The sequence below is a fragment of the Lygodium microphyllum genome, chromosome 11 (assembly GCF_053477565.2).
Source record: "Lygodium microphyllum isolate KBCC chromosome 11, Lygodium_microphyllum_v1.1.10, whole genome shotgun sequence".
NCBI classification, from domain to species: Eukaryota; Viridiplantae; Streptophyta; class Polypodiopsida; order Schizaeales; family Lygodiaceae; genus Lygodium; species Lygodium microphyllum.
In genome coordinates, this window is record NC_141145.1 from 43,077,118 (window position 1) to 43,099,717 (window position 22,600).

The window sequence follows — 22,600 nt, forward strand, 5'->3', positions numbered from 1 at the left end:
GTCAAGTACTTATTATGGGCAGCAAAGTGGACATTTTAGTGACCCTTGATGAATTCATGAAATGAGTTCAAGTGTGAAATCTCTTTAGGCTACCCCTATGATCTGCACCACAAAAAGTGGGCTAAATAGGCACCTACTATTGATGGGCATGAGACATGGAAAAAGCATTGTGCTACATGCTGAACACAAGGTGAAAGCAAGGGAAAAGATTGAAGAAGAAACATGGTAAAAGCATTGGATGTGTAGAAGAGGATTGATGCAAGATCTTTGTGACTATTGCGGATTGTTCTAAACAATTAATATAGGTAATCTAGTACTGTTCACAAAGAGATTTCTTTAAACTACCTTGAATTTGTGTTTAACTCTTGGTTACCCCAATTAAACGCATATTAAGAAAAAATTTGAGGTTTCTTGAGCTACTATTGTAGTACGTTGAGGGATTGAAACTTTGGGATGAAAGAAGGATATTTTGAAGCTCCAAAATAGGGTATTATTGATTTGTATGAGCTGTAAGTTTTTGAACTGTGACTAGTCACTTGGCCAAAAAGAGGGTAGGAATGCCCAAGGGGGATGGGAAATTTTGAACCTTAAAAATTTATATGAAAAATATGAATTCAAGTGGAATAAGCTATTCTTGGGGGTGCTAGCTTTTGGTTCTTACATTCTTGCTTTTATCTTGCGGGAAAGAGAGTGCGGGAGAGAGGTTGAGATTGAGGGAAAGAGAGTGTGAGTGTGAGTGGTGAGGGACTAACAATGAAGCCTCCATCTCTTCTTTTGTACTCTTTGATGACTTATCTATGCTCTCCTCTTGTATGATAAATGTTGTAGAGGGTTTGACATCCTAAGGAGTGCACCTTGGATTGTGGGGTGTGTGAGAGCATGGAGATATGCCTTGCACATTCGTTATAATTGGATGTTGATTCATATGCAAGAGACTATGTGAGAGGTAGTCATCGATGTACTAGTTGAACCTCTTGAATCAATAAGGGGGTGTCCAAAGTCCCAACATTAAGCACTCGGTGCCCAACAACATTATCATTGTAGCAAAAGGGACATAAAATAAACAATTTGGTGCTAAGAAATAATCAGTGATGAATGTGTAATAGAGTAAATACAAAGATGTATGGGTGCTTTCATGGTGGCATCCAAGCACCCTTAACCATCTCATCCTATAATCTCAAGTTGCATATTCTACACATAACACCACAATATTTATGAGATATTTATGTATTCCATCTTCACAAATCTCATCAATCTAGAAGGTGTGGGAACCAACTAAAGTTGCAATATAGATATCCCATGACTTACAATGACTCTTTTATTTTAAGGTATTGTAGATTTATGAATTGTTGCCATAGATTTGGTACTTTCCCAATTATTCATGAAATTAGTTGGCATGTTTTAGATTTGAGCAATAAGTATCATGAGAAATAAAGAAATTGATCTACATCTCATGCAAAAAATTCATTATGCACTGTCATCAAAGAGAGAGAGAGAGAGAGAGAGAGAGAGAGAGAGGGAGGGAGGGAGTGAAACTCCTTAAAGGACCTATTTCTGAGTCCAAATTTTTCCTATTGGTACTAAAAATGTTGAGAGAGAAATAAAAAATTTAAATTTTCAACCCCTTAAAAATTTTAGATTTTAAAAGGAATACTACAATATCACCATATTTGCTACTACAAAATGGTCTTTACAAACAATGTTGAACTATTAATACATCTTTATGTTGGATTTTTAACCCAAACACCTCCTTTAAGGTTATCATTAATAGAAAAATCAAATCCTCTAACATAAGATAAATTCAAACATTAACAAATATTCCACATTCCTTTGATCTTCTTTTCTTCCACCAACAAGAAGAGATGCACTCTAAAAACTAGCCCAGTTCAAATATGCTATGGATAGCCTTGCATTCGAAAACAATGATTTATTACAAAATAAAAAGGAATACTTCAATAAATGACCTTCATACCAATACAATAACATGCTATAACTACAATTGAATGAGATTGCTTAAAGAATTTTGCAATATAAGCACTTCCAAGATAGGTGAATTGAGGCTGTTGGTTAACATTATGTGCTAAATGTAGACTTCAATTACTATGTGCACATGGGGCAAGTGGATAGGTGGGGAGGGGGTTGTGTGGGGGAGTGTAACATAAAAATAGGAACAATAACATATGAACTCAACAAAAGGGGTTTATAATTCATTTATACTTATCGACAATAACCATCTATAAGAGAATTTTCATTTGAAAATAAGAAATCCCATATAATGAAGATGTCTTTATCACCGTAATTGCTCAAATCTCACATCATATATAGGGGTTTCAAGAACATCAATAAAACAAAGGTGGTATTTAGCTCTTCTATGTGTTGATCCCGTCAAGCTTCAATTTTGTATTATTAATATTTTTCTCTTGGAATGCCTCACACATTTTGATGGAGAAAATGTTTAGAACTTCTCCATCATCTCCAATTTTTATTACCTGCAAAACCATTACAATAATAGGCATTATTTATCATTTGGAGAATTATTTGAATAATGTAAGGTAATTGAACATTTGATTAGGTAATAAGTTAAAATGTATTGCAAGACTTATTATACTTCAAGGTGCATGTTTGATATATTATCTACTATATTTCAATAGCCTATAACTAAATACTATTTGTGTAATTTTAACACATGCTTATTATGCATCTATTTTTCCTTATATTAAGCTATGTGAGAGTGTTTCATAATCACTATGTATAATAGTCCCTCAATAATCACAACTGTGGGCCTTCTCAATCTATGCGCAAGAATCCAACATCCAGTCCTTGTATGAAGTAAACATATCCACACCATTTTGAGAAGAAAGGGTTTTGAGTAGTTAATAATCGATGATCCATTGAAAATGAATACTTAAGAAGTATTTTCTTATGCAAGCATTTATGTTCAAGCTATTGTACAATTGATGAAAAGGAACCACGTAAGAGGTATATCCTTATGCAAGCATCCACGTTCAAGATACAACACATGGTGTATGATATTGTACAATGGATAAAAAGGAACCACATACGAAGTATGTCCTTATGCAAGCATCCATGTCCAAGATACAATCAATGCTCTATGATATACAAAAAAGACCTTTCATCTTAATTTAGAAATATCAATAATGAAATTGACACATCCACTTAGCATTGACATAATGAAATATGCCTTAGGAAGAAGTTTACATGTCTAGTGAGGGAATTGTATATAAAGGCATGCTAAGTATATAAGTTTCATATGGCCTAGTATCATTAAGCTTTTGTCTTTACTATGCCTTTAGTGTAGCATCAAAACTCACCCAATGATACCTCTAGTATGACAAATAGTAACTTAAAATACTTGCCTTTTGTATAGATACATCAAATAGTAAAAAACAATCTCACCCACCCAACTACATGCCATAGGGTATACCTTGGTACACCAAACAAGTTACAAACCATTGTAGAGGTTCACATAAAAATAAAAATGGCTTATCATTAGAAAAGTTTCACATATTTTAAAATAAAAAGACCAGTAATGTCCCCCACTTCAAGGTCTATTTGAAACAATTTCAAAATATCCCAATATTTTATTTGATTGCCATATGATGTAGATAGTTTGACCACTAAAATCGTTGATCAAACTCACTTGGAAAAGGATGATATAATAGGGGGACATTATATGAAACTCTATTGGCCCCTTTACCCTAGGATTAATGCAATGTTTTTTTAGTGGGTGTGCATGATACCATTTCCTAAATTTGTTGACTTTTTAGCTATGAAGACCCTTTACAGTAGCAATGGGTTTCACGTATCAAAATAATGGTACTCTAAGGAAGGATTATTGGTTTTCAACTTACATGCCCAATGTTGACTTAATGCATTACTTAATTGTGCATTCATTTATCCATTGGGATAAGTAGATCCATGTCTTTGGAACAGAGATGACTAACACTAATACAAAAATTAATAGCAAAATAGAAGAACCTAAAAATTTTGTGTGAGTTTTGGTTTGCCTTTTATATGTATGTTTGTACATATATCTATGAATGGATGGAGGGAGATGTGTATTTATAGAACCATGGAGAAGGACGATGTTTGTCTCCAACACATTATAATGATAGGGACAAAAAATAGCATATAAAGTCTTCAAGGTTTATTATTGGCCAAGACATGGATCTTACTTCCATGAGGCCATAACGTTTAAACCCTTTCTTTGGATAGGTTAGAAATACGTTGTGGGAGTTTTCCAACAACCATAGGCCACAAGAATTGTCTGGTGGACAACTTGATGTTAATGATAGTGATGCCAGGAGGCATATTCCACGGTGGATTCCGTGAGGTTTTACGGTGGATTCCGTAAACTTAGATGATCGGGGCTCATACGCAAAGAGGATTCTTTGTGCGAGAAGTTGATGGGGACGCCTGTCCTTTTCGGGCGTTTCATTAATTTAGTGTGTACATGGGTGATTCCATAGCGGGTGATTCCGCAAAATGCATATTAAATTAATAAACGTTTATGAGTTTAGAGTGCGCACTCGTAATAAATTAAGGTTAGGATTTATTTCTAACCAGCTGATTTATTTATGTAGCTGAAGACTGCTAGGTATTCACTTTTGTCGGTTTAATTGTGTTATTTTACTAACGATTGTGAATGCTTCAGTTGATGTGTAGAGATAGCAGCAGTGGCGGAGGAAAGCATTGGAGTCTAGCGGGTTTCCGACCTTTGGATATATTTTGATAGGCGCCACACCTATATTTTGATTATGTCTATAGAGACATCGACTATTTATTATTATTTTGTATGCGCTTATGCGCTTATGCGCCTGGATATGTTATTTTTATTTGGACATTGAGATTGGGCGTGCCAGACTCTTTGGGCACCGTCCATTAGCTTTATTTTCCTATTTTTGGTAGAAAGCAAACTCAAAAGCTAAAAGCTTGTCATATTTTTGTAATTGGGCTATTTTTGAGCAAAAAGATTGGAAATATATATTAAATACATGCTTTGTGAAGCGCTCACACAAGGCATGGGGGAGATTCAACCCAATTTGTCTTTTGTCTCATGTCGTGCTTGTTTTTACATTGGTCTTTGTGCTAAAAAGTAGAGTGCTTTGTTCTTGGGGACCTTTGGGAATTCACTACGTGAGCTACCTGCGTCCGATCTGCGCACCAGTGGTATCAGAGCGGAGCAGAGATCAAGGGCTTCCAATCGCTACCAATCTCGGGCGAAGGCGGAGCTCCAGGAACAAACGGCCTCTACAGTCAATCTCGTCGCGAACCGTCGATACAGGCAGACTTCTGGCGATCAAGAACCCCTATTTCTACTGTCAGATCGCGAAGGACCACTCTCTGTCGGCGGAGGACCACGCAATCATCTTCTTCACTAAACTCGTGGATAATACAGTAAGAAGCCATAACTTTTGCTTCAAAAAGCTTAGTCTTGAAGTTAAAAGCTTAAGAAATTGGAGGAAACTCTACAAAACTTCTCCACGAGGTATCTGAGGACGCCCGAGAAATCCGCGACGTCATCAAACACCTCCTCTCGTCCTCCACGGATCACGCCGTTTTTCAGTCGTTAATTCCTACCTAATAAGCTTAAGCAATTAAGCTTATTAAGCTTAAGCTTAACTCATTAAGCTTAAGACACTTCAAGCTCTCCAAGTCAGTTAAGGCAAACAAGTCAAAATACTCCGGGTCTCGCACTACAGAAGTCAAGTTCAGTAAGTCACTTGGAATCAAGTCCTGCAAGTTCTGCAAATCAGCTAAGTCCAGCAAGTCAACAACCCTGCAAGTCTGTTAAGTCTGCAACTCTGCAAGTCAGACTAAATCAGAACTGACTAACGCTCGAAACTCCTAGAAGACTTGTCCGTTTGCAAAAACTCTGAACTGGAAAGTTGTTCGCAGCAAGCTGTTTTACCTAACTGCAAGTTCGTTGAAGTACTTTCAGCAAACAGAGACAGAAATATTTCAGAATTTCTGAAAATTGAAGAAGAAAATACCCAAAAATACATAGCCTTGTAACCCCAAATTTGAGCTACGCTCATCCCGCTAACTGATTTTGAGTGAGAAAGGTTTGTTGAGTTTTACAGGATGACTACCCCACATATGGATGATCCTATGGCTGAAGACGACCTACCCGAGCCTACCATGGAACAAAAGCTGGATCTTATCATGTTGCAATTAGACGAAGAGCGAAGAGCTAGGCAAGCCTTGCAAGCGCAATTGACAAAGCTACAAGGAGCGTCCACTGATAAAGAAGAACCTCAAGCTGAAGATTTGATACGCCGTACCATCGACGCCACTCTTGAAGCACAAACCATTCGCAAGGAATCCAAGATAAGTAAACGAAGTTTCAAGTTTCGCACTTTCAATGGCATAAGGGAAGGAAAGACTGTTTTATCATTCATTAGCCAGTTTGATGACTATTTCCATGAGGAAACTTATCCTGAGAAAGATAAAATCAAGTGTGTTACTAATCATCTGATAGATAGAGCATCACTTTGGTGGACTGTCGTCCGCAAGAGCATAGAATGTCCTGCTACATGGGAAGATTTCAAGAAGAAGTTCATGCAAAATTTTCTTCCACCGCAATTTCATGAGAAGGCAATCAAGCAATGGGATTTACTTCAACAACGCGACCGTGAGCCTATACCACAGTATACAGAGCGTTTTTGGAATGCACTCCTACAGCTACGCATGCTTGAAGACGTACCAGAGACGACCCATAAGCGGAAGTACATGTCTGGACTTCTTGGACATTACTACGCTGAGGTGAATATGTTCAAGCCTGCTACTCTTGAAGATGCCATCTCCTTAGCTCACGACACTGAAGATAAGTTACGTGGAAGAGATCGACGACCACAGCCATTCCAAGCAAACGGTAATTATGGATCTAAACAATTCAATTCAAATTTCAGAAGATTTAATCCAGGTCGTTTTTCATCACCATCTTTCCGTAAGAATTGGCCTAAACCACCCGCATTACCATCCACTGTCAATCCAAATCCTAAGCCTATCCAACAAGCAAATCCAAATATACCCAGACTCCCAGCCATTGCAAATAATGTGACCAAAGCCAAGCCCATCGTATGTTACAAGTGTCACCAGCCAGGCCATCTCGCAGCAAATTGTCATTCAAAGAAGCCATCAGCACATATCAACTACCTTGGAGCTATGGACGAGGACGAGCATGAGGATATGCCGGATTTCACTGAAGAAGAAGATGATCCTACTACTACTTCTGACACTTTACCAAGTATGCCTACTTTACATTCATTGTTGACTATGAAATGTATGGTGCATGGAAAAGAAAGAACTGTATTGCATGATGACGGTAGTACGCATGATTTTATTTCAGCAAAATTGGTAAAGGAATTGAAATTGCATACAGTACCTACGCATTATCGCATAAAAGCTGCATTTTTAGGCACTAGGTACAATGGCACACAAGAAGTTCAAAATTTAGAAATTCAAATTGGTCCATATATTGAAAGAAGAAATTTCTTAGTTGTCCCATTACAGTCTAGCGACATTATTCTAGGAATGCCATGGAGACACCAACATAATCCTAATATAGATTATTCCACACACACAATGAATATTAATTTTCAAGGAAAAACTATTACATTATTTGGTATGCATGCATCTCATATGTTTCCACTGCTTTCGCATACTCAAGCAAAACGTGCACTACGCAAGAATACTAAATCATATCTCATTTGGGTGAATGAATTGCACGCAAAAGAAACTCATATGCACCCTAGACATAAGGAATTTCTTGCATATTTTAAGGATTGTTTTGCAGAAGACCTACCACCAGGTTTACCTCCATCACGACCAGAAGACCATAAGATTGACCTAATACCTGGCACACAACCACCTTGCAAAGCCCCATATAGGCACAATCAAATAGAGCAAAAAGAAATCCAGACTCAAGTAGAAGAATTACTAAATAGAGGTTTAATTCGACCTAGCAGTTCCCCATTCGGTGCACCTGTGCTCTTAGTCAAGAAAAAGAATAATACTTATCGAATGTGTATTGACTACCGAGCATTAAACAAGATCACTGTAAAGAATAGGTATCCTATACCTAGAGTTGATGACCTTATGGACAAACTGCAAGGATCTTCTATATTTAGTAAAATTGACCTTAAATCTGGATATCATCAGGTGAGGTTAGATAGATCCGACATATTTAAGACTGCATTCAGGACACAGTTTGGCCATTACGAATTCTTAGTTATGCCATTCGGATTAACTAATGCACCTGCCACTTTCAGTAGAATGATGAACCGTATTTTTCTAAAATATCAATATTGTGTGATTGTTTTCTTTGATGATATTTTAGTGTTTAGTCAAAGTGAAAAAGAGCATTATGAGCATTTATCATTAGTTTTTCAATTACTGAAAGAAAATCAATTGTTTGCAAATCCTGACAAGAGTGAATTATTTAAGACAGAAATAGAATATCTAGGTCATATTGTATCAGAAGAAGGAATAAAAGTTGATCCTAAGAAAATTGACGCAATATTGCATTGGCCTATTCCTAAAAATGTACATGAATTATGCTCATTCCTTGGTCTTGCTAGTTTCTATAGGAAGTTTGTACGTAATTTCTCATTACTTGCTTTACCACTGACCAAACTTCTTAAGAAAGGCATTGTTTATCAATGGACTGAAAACCAGCAGAAATCCTTTGATTTACTTAAACGTGCATTGACCAATGCCCCTGTTCTACAATTGCCTGACTTTAACCGACCATTCTTTTTAGTTGTGACTGATGCTAGCGGATCAGGAATAGGAGCCGTGTTAATGCAAGACAACCATCCAATAGCATATTCTAGTTCTAAGCTGAAACCCTCTGAGCTTAAATATTCCACCTATGACAAGGAACTCTTAGCAGTTGTTCAAGCATTGAAACAATGGAAGCATTATCTAATGGGTTCAGAATTTATGATAAAAACCGACCAGCAAAGCATTAGACATCTACTTAGCCAACCCCAAATTTCTGACCGCCATATCAAATGGGCTTCATTCATTCAAAGTTTCCATCCTATCATTCAATACCAACCTGGAAAAGAAAATGTAGTTGCCGATGCATTGAGTAGAAGACCTGCAATTCATAACATTTCTATCATATCTTTTGATTCTTTGATTGCTATGAAAGACACATATCACCAGGATATTACTTTTCATTCTGATTGGCAAAAATTAGTTCAAAATAATTTCATTCCTGTTGATTCATTGTCATATAATGATGGATTCATGTTCTTTGAAAAAAGACTGTGTGTTACTATTCCATTCCGATCTTTTGTTTTAAATGAAATTCATTGTCCCCCATATCAAGGTCATAGAGGTATCATTTCTACATTACGCATGTTAACTGAAGATTTTTATTGGCCGCATATGGATGCAGATGTATCTAATTTTGTTTCTGAATGTTTGATTTGTCAAAGAATAAAAAGACATCATGGTAAACAGTATGGGTTATTAATGCCTTTATCTATTCCATCTAAACCTTGGGAACATATATCTATGGATTTCATTACTGGCTTACCAAATACTAAATCTAACCATGACATGATTTGGACAATTGTAGATAGATTTAGTAAGCAAGCATATTTCATTGCATGTAAGAAAACTTTAACAGCATCACAAGCAGCACAGTTATTTTTGAAAACTATTTTTACTAACCATGGATTGCCGAAAGTGATTATTTCAGATAGAGATTCTAGATTTTGTAATAATTTCTGGATTACACTGTTTGCAAATCTAGGCACAAAGATTGATTTTTCATCTGCATTTCATCCAGAAACAAATGGACAAACAGAAGCCACAAATAGCACTATTTTAGATCTTTTACGTGCATACACTATCTCTAAACCTCAAACATGGGATACTCATTTACATTTATTACAGTTTGCATATAATAATACACCGCACACATCTACAAAGAAAGCACCTTTTGAAGTTATTTATGGACATAGATTATCTACACCTGTTGCATCTTTGTCTAATAGAATACAAAGTGCCGATGATATTGCTGTTATGCATAACACTATTTTTGATGAGGTAAAGGATATGATTGCTAAAGCCCAACAATCATATACCAAACAAGCCAACAAGAAAAGACAAGCCATGAATTTCAAAGTTGATGATTATGTTTGGCTTAGAATAGAAAAGCGTAGACTGCAAAGTGTAGATAGACATCCAGTTGTCAAATTAGCCCCTAGATTCTACGGACCATTTAGAATCATTCATAAGATTAATGACAATGCATTCAAGTTAGAACTGCCATCTCATTGGAAAATTCATAATACCTTTCATATTAGTTTATTGAGACCATTTAGAGGACAATTACCTATCCACCCTGTCTATGAAAACCCACCTTTACTAGAAGAAGAGACTGAAATACTTGAACCAGAAGCCATTATAGACACTGACTACATGACCACTAGAACTGGCCGAAGGTATTCTAGATATCTAGTAAAATTTAAGAACCATCCTGTAGAAGAAGCACAATGGATGCACGCTAGAGACCTAAATGCTTTCCCCACTCTGTTAGCTCCACATTGAGCTAATAGCAATTGAGGTCAATTGCTATCCCACCCCGGGGGTATGATGCCAGGAGGCATATTCCACGGTGGATTCCGTGAGGTTTTACGGTGGATTCCGTAAACTTAGATGATCGGGGCTCATACGCAAAGAGGATTCTTTGTGCGAGAAGTTGATGGGGACGCCTGTCCTTTTCGGGCGTTTCATTAATTTAGTGTGTACATGGGTGATTCCATAGCGGGTGATTCCGCAAAATGCATATTAAATTAATAAACGTTTATGAGTTTAGAGTGCGCACTCGTAATAAATTAAGGTTAGGATTTATTTCTAACCAGCTGATTTATTTATGTAGCTGAAGACTGCTAGGTATTCACTTTTGTCGGTTTAATTGTGTTATTTTACTAACGATTGTGAATGCTTCAGTTGATGTGTAGAGATAGCAGCAGTGGCGGAGGAAAGCATTGGAGTCTAGCGGGTTTCCGACCTTTGGATATATTTTGATAGGCGCCACGCCTATATTTTGATTATGTCTATAGAGACATCGACTATTTATTATTATTTTGTATGCGCTTATGCGCCTGGATATGTTATTTTTATTTGGACATTGAGATTGGGCGTGCCAGACTCTTTGGGCACCGTCCATTAGCTTTATTTTCCTATTTTTGGTAGAAAGCAAACTCAAAAGCTAAAAGCTTGTCATATTTTTGTAATTGGGCTATTTTTGAGCAAAAAGATTGGAAATATATATTAAATACATGCTTTGTGAAGCGCTCACACAAGGCATGGGGGAGATTCAACCCAATTTGTCTTTTGTCTCATGTCGTGCTTGTTTTTACATTGGTCTTTGTGCTAAAAAGTAGAGTGCTTTGTTCTTGGGGACCTTTGGGAATTCACTACGTGAGCTACCTGCGTCCGATCTGCGCACCAGATAGATGTATTCCCTTCTGAAGTTTGATATCTAGGTGAGTTGAATAGATGATTGATGACTTGAGGGCCTAGTTTTATAGCTTAATCTCTACCCCACTAATACCTAGAACATTATGTAATCCATTTAGCTTCTCTTTCAAAGGGTAAAGTATACATATTATTACTTAGAACACGTAAACGCAAGGGAGGTATGAAAGTATTCTCAACATCAATAGTATGCCGATTTTGTATGTGCATGCACAAGAAGTTTTAAATAAATTCCCACCATGACTCACACATTTTAAACTATGATAGTATCATGAACTTATGTGAGAGAGGGACCCATACCTAGTTCTGTGTGGTAAGTGGTTGGGGCAGCACTACCCTACCTCCAACCACACCTAGTTATGTATCAAGTGCTTTCCCAGGAGAAGCTCATGATATTGACCACTATGGGGGAAACAAGGGTTCGTTTGCCAACAACAATTCTTATGGCCTATTGTTACCACTAAAGGGTTACTAGGCGCTCCGCGCCGGGGGGGGGGGGGGGGGGCGGGTACCTTTCCTTAACTAATAGTATAGATGCAATCAATAAGCAATCCAAAAGTACATCACAATCATTAACATCAAGGTGTCCACTTTGGATCGCTTATTATTACTTGCATACCACTATCAGTGATTACTTGATAACAAGTAAACATGGGAAATATTAAATATGTACCTTCAGGTTTTGATCATCAAGAAGGTCGATCATAACCGGATGACGGCCTAACCGCCATGTCTGGACTCTGGCGCGTATGCGTCTGCAATTGGTTGAAATTGAATGTAATGCTGGATGGATGGATGATTCTGGTCTCTGAAAGACCTGTTCGTGCATTCAGAATTACGAAACATCCAGACGTTACCTCAGTAGCTCTTTGAGGCACGCGATGGCGTCTGGGATGCACTGGGAAACGACACGATTCCTGATAGCGCCGCGCTTCATGATATCTGTGGGGGTGTGTGTGTGTGTGTATGAGTCTGTGAGAGAGAGAGAGAGAGAGAGAGAGAGTGTGTGTGTGTGTGTGTGTGTGTGTGTGTGCGTGCGAGTGTGTGTGTGAGCGAGAGACTATGCTAGTGATCTGAGTGAGAGAGAGAGAGAGAGAGAGAGAGTGAGAGTGAGAGAGAGAGAGAGAGAGAGAGTGTGTGTGTGTGTGCCACTGTGTGTGAGTGTTTAGCGATTGTTGGCGTTTAGGAGGGCAAGAAACCGTGTTTCTAAATTCCAGACGTAACCGTGTATTACAATTTCGACAGATTCACAACGAGTTAGGCCATACTCATATGGCCATTATGGGCCTCCTCAAGTTAACATTTTGAGCGCCCAAGGATGTTAAGGGCAATTCACAACGGTCCGGGTAGATAGCCTCTCCCGGAGAGGAAGTGAGTGGGCTGGTCACTTCCACATGCTTTACAAACATTTGTTCTTCTATGGCAAAACCTCCTGCATGCTCTTTTGTCGTTGGCAAGTTAGAATTACATTGTACACGAAAAATTGGCTTCATGGTTCAAATCTTCTTGCTAGCTTCATATGCATTGTCTACATTTTCAATGGGGGGGGGGGGGGGGAGGAGTCAACTTTTTCCTCACTTAGACACTATGGCATTGGATGAGTGGATGGCAAGCTAGATGACCTTGTATTCCTTCCTTGTCTAGATCATTGAAACCATCCTTACATGAGCACATGGCAAGCTATATGACCCTATATTCCTTTTTCGTCTAGACATTGTGAATCAGGCCCAAAATTTCCTTCCTAATGCTTCAAGAGTGAAATATTCAATAATTTACCCTAACAACAACTAGCTAAGGCGCCCACTGTTATTACCATTGGAATGTTGAACTTCATGAGGAAGACAAGAGACCAAAGCGAGAGAGAGCAAAAGAGAGAGACTCGAGGCACCAGAGAGAAATGAGAGAGACCAGATGTAGAGTCCCAAAAGTATGCCAAATGAGCACATGAGATAGGATTATAAAGAGAGGACCAGGGTGTTACATATAGACACACTATATATAGGGCAACACCCTCACTCAAATGAGGGTTCCTAACTGTGGATGAAATAGTACCTTGGTCCCCTCTATTTAACCTTTCTCATATACTCAGTTCAGACACTTTTAGGGTTCTAAATACGGTCTCTCTCTATGCTCTCCGGTGCCTCACACCTCTCTCTCTCTCTCTCTCATACATAAGGGTGCCATATAATAGGGTTATTTATAATTTGAATAGAAAAGGGTTGTGTTGTACTTAAGGAAAATTCACAGATATGGGTATTTATAACTAGGCCCTAAACGCACGTGATGTAGAGGATATACATATAGTGAACCTCTCAACTAGTTACATAAAAGTAAAGAAAGTGTTCCAAGGAAACTAGGGACCATGCTTACTAATTTTGCTGGACCATGAGAGTGGTTGGCACCCAAGGACCATGGTTATTGATGTTGCTGGAAGCTTAGTGTGGCAACCATGTTAGAAGTGATGGTTTTCGCCCGCGAAATATTGTTGCCATGGAAATGCAAAAGATTCCTTTGTCCATTTTTTGTAAGAAACTTTAATATCTCACATCATTGGGGACGTGCTACTTGGTTAAAGCTTTTATCGCTAAGGTCCTCCTCCTCCACACTATCTTGCTTCAGGGCGTTTGAATTATTACAAAGATCGAAAACAATCTAAGCACGATGGATTGAGAATAATTTCAAGATCTTTTTCCAAGTGAGAGAAGGGGACTTATTGCTTTGTTGTTCGTGGATGTGAAAGTCTAGTCTCAACTTAATTATAAGGGCTCCATAGAGACAATTTGTCGTGGATGTGAAAGTGTAGTGTGCCAAGAAGTGAAAGTGTAGTGTGAAGCTCGTGGCAAATTAGCTTGTGGGTTTCATCAATTAGCCTAAAACCAAAGGGGAGTTTAGCAATCGATCAGTTGTGGAAGTTCACGGTAGATGGGAATGGCACTATAATATTTAAAAACAAGCAATGTTGTTTAAGTGTCCCAAGGGATTTGCAACCGATGAGATGGAAGTTCATGGTAAATGGGAAATGCACTATATATAAAAACAAGCCATGTTGTTAAGTGTCCCAATGGATTTGCAAGCTTTTTGTTCAATTAACCTTTGGTGTTCGGAATCAAGCGAGAGACTGGGCTTTTGTCTTACCATGGCACATGCTCTCTCTTAGACATTTAATGTCGTCAGACGGTGACATCATTTCGCGTCCAAGAAAAAGAGAGCGGGCAAGATCGAAAGGCGTTGGGCGCTACGAAATCTATGTATGTCAGGAGAAGCTCGTTTGGCAAGCGAATGAGAGCGTTGTGGACTGGGCGACGTTCAGGCAGCTTCGCGCTAGAATGCACGTCTTTTGTAGCTACACGACTCATCATAGTGTGTGATGGATGATATGCAATTATGTAGAACGATCAGAAGCAACTTTTAAAGACGCATTAGTATAATAGAGCGGGACAGACACACAGCGTCGAATGGATGGACATAATTGAAGCTCACTCGGAATGCCGCGGTGCAAGCTGGTACTTATATGACTCCGGAGAGGGTGTGCCTCACACGTTTCGCTGCCGTCCGAAACAACTCGGAAGGAGCTGGCAGCCTCGGTCGCTCTTCGTTGAAAGCTGACAAGCGTAGTGGAAGTAGCTTGCTTTGATGGGTGGTTTGATTGTAATAAGAGAGAAGCGGCCGGTGTGTCGACTGAGGCCCCAGATCATGTTTGAAAAAAGCGACGGATGACGACGTTTGTGGTGGAGGGGGTGCCACCTTGCAATACGGCAACCGCCCTCCATGCACTGCTGGCGGAAGGTTCCTGGCAACGTCAAGCGTGACTCTGACCCGAACCTTCTTCGGATTGCCTTCCACGCCGCTTATCTTGACTGGAGACTCCCCTGCACGCACCTCTCTCTCTCTCTCTCTCTCTCTCATGCGACGCGGGGAAACCACCTCCCAACTTCGAACTTCAGCTCCATGCCTTCCTGCATGATGATGACTTGCTCATCCGAAAAGGTTTGTCACAATCTTGGTAATCATTCTAAGGTTCCTAAACTCATAAATCCTTTTCCCATGAATTACGACAATCACTTGTGTCCCGAAACACTTAGCTATTGTGTGTTTCTGCATCCATTAAACTCATAAATCCTTTTCCCATGAATTATGACAATCACTTGTGTCGTGAAACACTTAGGTATCGTGTGTTCCTGCATCCATTAAAATCATGTGTGAAAGCATATCATTCTCGGCTTTTCATGAGTGGATATGCAATGCCACAACATCCAACCCCCTTTGAACCTGCACATCCTTACGGTAGCAACACTATCCATTGATCATCATCTCCACCAAGCTCTATTGTTGATTCAAAATCTTCATCTTCTACTTTAAGGTCTTCATCCTCCTTTGCATCTAATTCTTCATCTACCTTGTTTGTCATCTTGTATTTCTTTTCTCAAGCCCTCCAAACTACATACTCTTTTGTACCTCTCCTCTTAAATACTTCGTATAACCTTTTCTCTGCTCCAAGTATCCCTAAGTCAGCACTATCCAACTGTGTCAAAGCATAAGTCACATGCAGTACTTCACATCCTTCTGATTATTCAATCTCTCCCTGCCACAATATGACCACTCTACCGAAAACTATCCATATCTTTTGATTCATAACTCCGATTGCCAAGGTTTCTTATGCATAGTTGTAGCCCTGCTTCCGATCTACAAATCTCGTACAGAACTCAAAACCAAATTCCAAGGATTTTAGTCCCTAAAATTTTATGTGTAGCTTGGCAGTACTACAAGATATGAGCCATATACCGACGTTTAAGGTGACAAAATTATTCATCCTAAAATTGCTCCCATGTTGTCTTGCTCAAACTATTGGTATGCACATATCTACAAATTTGTCGCTATTCGCATCGCAAGTTGCAACGTATATAACAATACATGCAAAGTTTATTTGCAATGCTAATAGGCGGCAGTTGCATAAATGGTTTTTTGGGTGGCACGCTATGCAGTCCTGCTACTGTTCCTGCCACATGTGCTAAACAATGTTCCATAAATCATTCACGAGTTGAGCATATAGTTGTTGTCGACGCACATACATCGTGAGATGCTGGAAGGAAAGGGTTTGTTGGTTCAATTTCTAAATAAGTAGAATATCAACACTGACATCTCATAAAACTACATGGATTGATAGGGAGAAGCATCCAAAATGGACAAATGTATCAATAAAGATCACAAAATACCAGTCCAAACAAAGGATGAGAAATATATCAAAGAAACCCTACATGGAAAGAGCCGTCATGGACTATAGGGCCAAAAAAGGAAGGGATGTGTGCTCTATGAATCCGAGCGACTGCTACAACTCCTCACCCTCTGTGAGCTCGTCTTGACGCAATGGAGTGTTCAACCGACTCTACAATATAAAACAACCAAGGAATAATCTCCATTACATAATACATCACCCGAAAACTAGAAATTGAAAATAAGAAAGAGACATGACTTACTTGAGTGGCACACAACGTATAGAATCTATCGATGAGAGAAGTGAGACCATGCCTCTCTACATACCGAGTCTCCAAACCTATGGGATCACAGTATGTAATTAAGTGTTGAAAGGAAAACAAAGTAGCATTGTTAGAAATAATATCATTAGTATAAGTAGTATAACAAATAACAAAGTGAACATAACCAAAAGAAAACTTATGGAATCCTCTAAATAAGTTCTATCTCCGCCGCCACTCCGAGGATAATGGATGACTCTTTCCTCTAGTCATGTCCTCACTGCCTCCCACTACTGCCACGTCCATCATCCTTGAGAGTCTTCGACCTCCTCCTTGATTCTCTATCAATCCTCTACATCCAACCACTCAAGCTTTGCAACGCCTCTCTTGATTGCCTTGCGTACATCCAATCATATTTATGACATATATACACACATACAGTCCATCATCCATCCTATGGACAATCGATCAGTCATTGTAGGTACCGGGAATTCCTCATACAAGATACAACCACATACTCCTTACCTCCCTTCAGTATGATTTTCTAGTGGTCTAGAATGTTGTACCTAAATACCTATTGGCACAACTCTCTCATGAATGCCATCAGCCTTCTCTCCTCAATATTCATGATGAAGGCACCGGTTTTTTCATCCACTAAGTACCTCTAGCCTACTTGGGTGTGTCTAAGATGTGCCCTCTCCCATCTATGACCATGCTTTTAGGCATAACTAGGAGATCCCTATCCATCTCGTGTACGTACAAGGGTGGTATCTCTTAGAGTAGCACCCATAGGGGACAGAGGCTCTAGAGTTAGAGGAGTAGATGTCCATATAGGTCTAATAAATCCTAGAGCTGATAAGTATCCACTCGATTGACATGATGGGAATATTGCATCGGTGTTTCCACAACACACACTTGAGCCATACTCTCTAGAATCAATACGAAAGCTAGGAGTAGCAACTAGCTTCACGGTCACAACATCTGTATCTCCACAACACCCCCCATAACCATCCCTAGAATGAGAAGGAGAGAAAGTCTATGGCTCTCTGAGGCATTCACTACCCTAAAGCATCGACTTCACCTGCTGCTAGAGATGGATAACACACATTTGGTGAATTTGGAAAACTTTTAAGTCCCATTTTTTAATTATTTAGAACATTGGGACTCAAAAAAAGATGCCTTCAAGTCACCTAAAGCTACCATCTGATATATAATTGGAAACCTTATGAAAAATGGAGTCTATTGATCTATTGAATACAAAATTTGGAGCCATGGTGTGAGAGTTTATAGCAAAGAGAAAGTTTTGACCATGAGTCCTAAACTTATGGAAAATTTCCAAATTCACTAATGGCATGTTGGATGTGTTGGAGTGTGCTAAGGTAGAACATTCTAAATGCCCAAACAACAATTGACACAACTCCTGTTCTACCATATCTCTAAAGTGTGCCATCTAGTCCAAAGACATACATGTAAAGGACTCTTGTAGCTCCTTATCTGTCATCCCTTGGCTCATCTTGCTCTCTAGATCATCTATAGTGACTTGCATAAGCTATTTAAAGATGTTAGCACAAAAAACATAAGGGTAATGGTGAAGCATAATAATATATATTTACAAAGAAGGATGCTAGTTTAAAAACATATAATAAAGCACTACTATAAATAAATAGTCAATGAATTTAACAAGTAAACACAAATATGACTAGTCCTACGGCTCTATGACAAGCTATTGGCATAGAAAGAGGAGTCTACTTTATCCTCAAAGTACTATTGTACTCTAGACTCTTCACCTAGATTTCGTGTGATTGTCTCCTTTGCATGTTGCAAGCCCTCCTTGTCCTCCATCCCCCACAATAGTAACTTCTTTACTTGCATAATCTTCTTATGCATACTAGAAACATTGCTTTCATCATACACTCAAGCACTCTAAGGTATTGATGGTACAACATATCACCAACGAGGTTATCGTGGATTTGGATAGAAGATTACATGGTCAATAAGAGCTTGTCGAAAAGAATGAAAAGCATTTATGGCTATTTTGTACTATGGAAAAGTTAACAAAAAAGATCATACACATGTTCACAATGACATGACAAGAGAAACTTATTGTGTAGATCGCTTTATCTTTTCTCAAAGTCTACCTCTACGAATCCAAAGGGTCCTCCTTGAACAATTGGCCATGCTCCTTCCAATACCACTTGAAACCATTGTATATCAAATATGATTATGGAGAAGCTACAATAATCTACTAAAATAACACTTTGTAGGTTGCCAAAACACTCCATCTCATTCAATATAATGTTGACTAGCCCATCGACTTTCTCGCTCAAACTTTGCCATGACACCACAGTCAACCATGGAGTGCATTTTGTCAATGTGCTCAACTTGGAAATGTCGCCCACGTGACCACGCCATGCTAAAGATTTTGTATTGTACATTGAAACTCCTAGGTTGGTTGCTACGTACAATTGCTAGATACAACAACAAAAAGCACATGGTTATCTCTAGACTGCATCCCCTCAAGAACTCCCATTCCTCCCTAGAGACTTTCGCCCCTTAGTAAAGAAGAATGTAGACTTGGAAAAGAAGGAATGTACTACGATGATTAGATGCAAATAATATAGCCACAAGGGTGAAGATTCTAATCCATTGTGGAGATCGACAAGTGCAACTAGTATGAACAACACCCATTACAAAAGGTATTTGGGATTTTTTAAAAACATATATATAAGCATATAGATATTGTATATCAAATTACCATGTTAAGAAAGTTAGGCATTGCCACTATGCATGCGTATCAATTTTCCACCAAGTTCTTGGAGCAGTGGTAGTCTTTGTTGAATGAAACTATAATATCTAGTTTAGTCATTTCTGAAGAGCTACAAGCTATGTTTTTGGTCTCCTTTTTTCCTCTATCCTAGAGATCCTTCATCACCATGCAAACATCTATTAATATTCAAGCTTCAACCTCTCATCAATAGCATCAAGGAAGAACAAGTTATGAGGGATACTCTTTCCACTTTCTCTACCCCAGAAACCAAAGCTCTAGGTATAATTGTCTATCATTCAAAATATCTTTACAAAAAGTCTCACTTTTCATCAAAACTCTAAAATCTATCCTTGCTCTAACTTCAAAGAATATTCCTCGGCACTCCTCATAATTTACCTAATTTTAATCAATCATCCATTGATCTATAAATGGGTCCAATATGGCAACTCATAGAAAATTGAAAACCATCACACTCTGCTCGGAAGCGACTTCTCGTGGACTATTTTCTAGTCATACTAGCTTTGGGTATTCATTCATGTGGGGCGTTGTCAAAGGAATCACTCTATCAAATCATGGACCTCTGATAAGAATACAATGTGTCCCTAATAGATCATCTTTTTCATGGTTCGTGACCTTCAGGAGTCAACCTTTGGTCTACACAAGTACATCATACTTAAAACACACACACATACATCCCCCTATTTTATTAACCTCATGGCGTGGATGCAATACTTCATCAACAAAGAGATGGGCCAGGGACAGAGCACAGAAACCACGGCCACAGGACAAAAGAGGCCAGCTACTAATGCGGAATCCAGGCAAGAGCCTAAAAGGCAGAAGGTAGAAGCCTCAACCTCGCACATCCACACAACGATGACGCCATCGGCTAATTACGATGAGTACGTCGTCGAGCTGCTCTCCTAATTGGAGAAAGCTAAGGAGGAACACAAGATAGCCGTGGCTGAGTTGGCAACTGAGAAGGAATCAGTAAGCTGTCTTCCAGCTGGATAAAATGAGGATGATAGCCATGGAGTAAAGGGAGATAGCAGATCTCAAACAAGAAACGAAGGCTAAGGATGATAGGGAGGAGCACTGGAGACAACAGCTTGAAAACGAAACATAGGAGCTAGTGAAAATGCAAAGAGAGCACAAGCTTCTAATAGTGCAATACCAGGAGCTCGCTACGAAATCTGCTCAGGTGGATGAGCTTGTGGCTGAGTTGAATGCCAGAGATGAGAAAAGAAAACGAGACATAGAGGAGCAGCGAGAGGAGATCGAGCGCTTGACTGATCAACTAAACTCTGAAAAACAAGAGCAAGAGAGGCTGGTCAGGGAGTTGGAAGACCACGAGAAAAAACTCATGATACTAACCCTAAAGTAAGGAGAGAGCTTGGAAGAAATGAACAAAAGAGCAGAGGAGTGGGCTATGCACAATAAAAAGAGGGTGAAGACACTGGCGCGGTGCCTTACTCTAGTAGAGAAGGAGATAATCATTGCAGAGAGCAAGGCAGAAGCTGCCCAATTGGCCTTTAGCGCTCAACAGAAAGCCTTCCTCGACACCATCCTGGACACCACCCGCTGAGCGGCGCAAGGAGAGTCGTTGGAGGTGACGCAAAGAAAGCTCGGCATCGCACGTAGAGCCTTACATGCTCGATTGCAAATGCCACCCCTACCTGCGGAGGTTAGTGGACGAGCAACGAAAATACCTATTGCTGGCCAGCCTAACCCCCCAGGAAATCGACGCCCTCGGATTCGAAGAGGAAGCACCACAGGGAGAACGGCAGGGGGAGGAAGCAAAACTTGAAATTGACATGAACCGATTCAGGGAGGATGTAGTCCCACAACCCCCCTCACTGCAGTCTCAAGAGCCACCACAAGAGGACCCATCTGCAAAAAGAAAAGCCACATCTAGGGAAAGACGCAGAAAGCTAGTAGAGGAAGCCAGGAAACAGCTGAGAGCCAAACTAGCCGTGCTGCTATCCGCACCCCTCCCACCGTGCCCTAATGATCTCCCCACAAGATTCCATGCAGAACTGGTGCTGTGAGAGATACAAGAACAAGGAAAGGATCCATTCACCTTTAGTTTTCTCCTACCCAACAATCTGCAGAGGGTCTTGCCGCTCAAGGTGATGGATGACGTGATCGCGATCGGTGGCCGGTTGGGACAAAGATGGCTAGAAGAGCGAGAAAAAACCCCAACCTCTTGGGGCACAGAAGCGGTTTATTACTGGCAGAACAAAGTTTTTAAAGTCCCACACACTGTACAAGGCTACAAAAGCCAACCCCTGTGGAGGAGGCGAGTATGCGACATCAGTATGCTCGCCTGGATGGCATTTTGTAACACCATGCCATTCGGTCGGAACAACCCTACCTACATGGCATACCCTCAAAGGCTAGGGGTGGATTTTGATGCCACCCTCCATGGGCGGTACGACTTCCCTATTATTTATAACTCTAATGTAGTAATTATCTTAGGTTACTTAAGCTACTCCTTAAGCAGGACCCGACTCCACAAGAGCGCGGCCTACCTCCCCTCTTCTTTGACCCTAACGCTATTGACAGCTGCGCCATGGCTCATCTTATGATGAGGGCTAGTCTCCTCCCCTATTTTTGCCTAGCCCTCCTAGAAGATATGAATGACAGCCAATTCACTAGGTGCAATCACCCTTTCCTCTCCACCACTTCTCTGCATGTCCGCATGAATCTGAAAGATTACATGCAAAGTCGCCAGTTTTTGAGCAAATCCATCTGACCCCCTTCTCCTCCTCATTCAGATAAAGACAATTAGGCATGGCTGTCATTCCACAAAAAAAAAAAGAGCAAAGAAAAGAATAACATG

General features: G+C 39.7%; 1 protein-coding gene across 2 annotated transcripts; it reads right to left on the reverse strand.

Annotated features, from left to right (window-relative positions):
• Positions 1 to 2,291: 2,291 nt before the first annotated feature.
• Positions 2,292 to 14,983, reverse strand: LOC148028754 (uncharacterized). 2 transcript variants are annotated; one of them, XM_087688606.1, is made up of 4 exons: positions 14,659 to 14,983; positions 12,381 to 12,465; positions 12,197 to 12,278; positions 2,292 to 2,489 (listed from the first exon to the last, which is right to left on the reverse strand). In XM_087688606.1, the coding sequence occupies exons 1-4, from the start codon at positions 14,708 to 14,710 to the stop codon at positions 2,370 to 2,372; spliced, it is 339 nt and encodes a 112-aa protein (XP_087544732.1). In that variant the 5' UTR covers positions 14,711 to 14,983; the 3' UTR covers positions 2,292 to 2,369. The 2 variants fall into 2 exon arrangements, with proteins under 2 accessions (XP_087544732.1, XP_087544733.1); XM_087688607.1 differs by having other exon boundaries at positions 12,381 to 12,964.
• Positions 14,984 to 22,600: the final 7,617 nt, after the last annotated feature.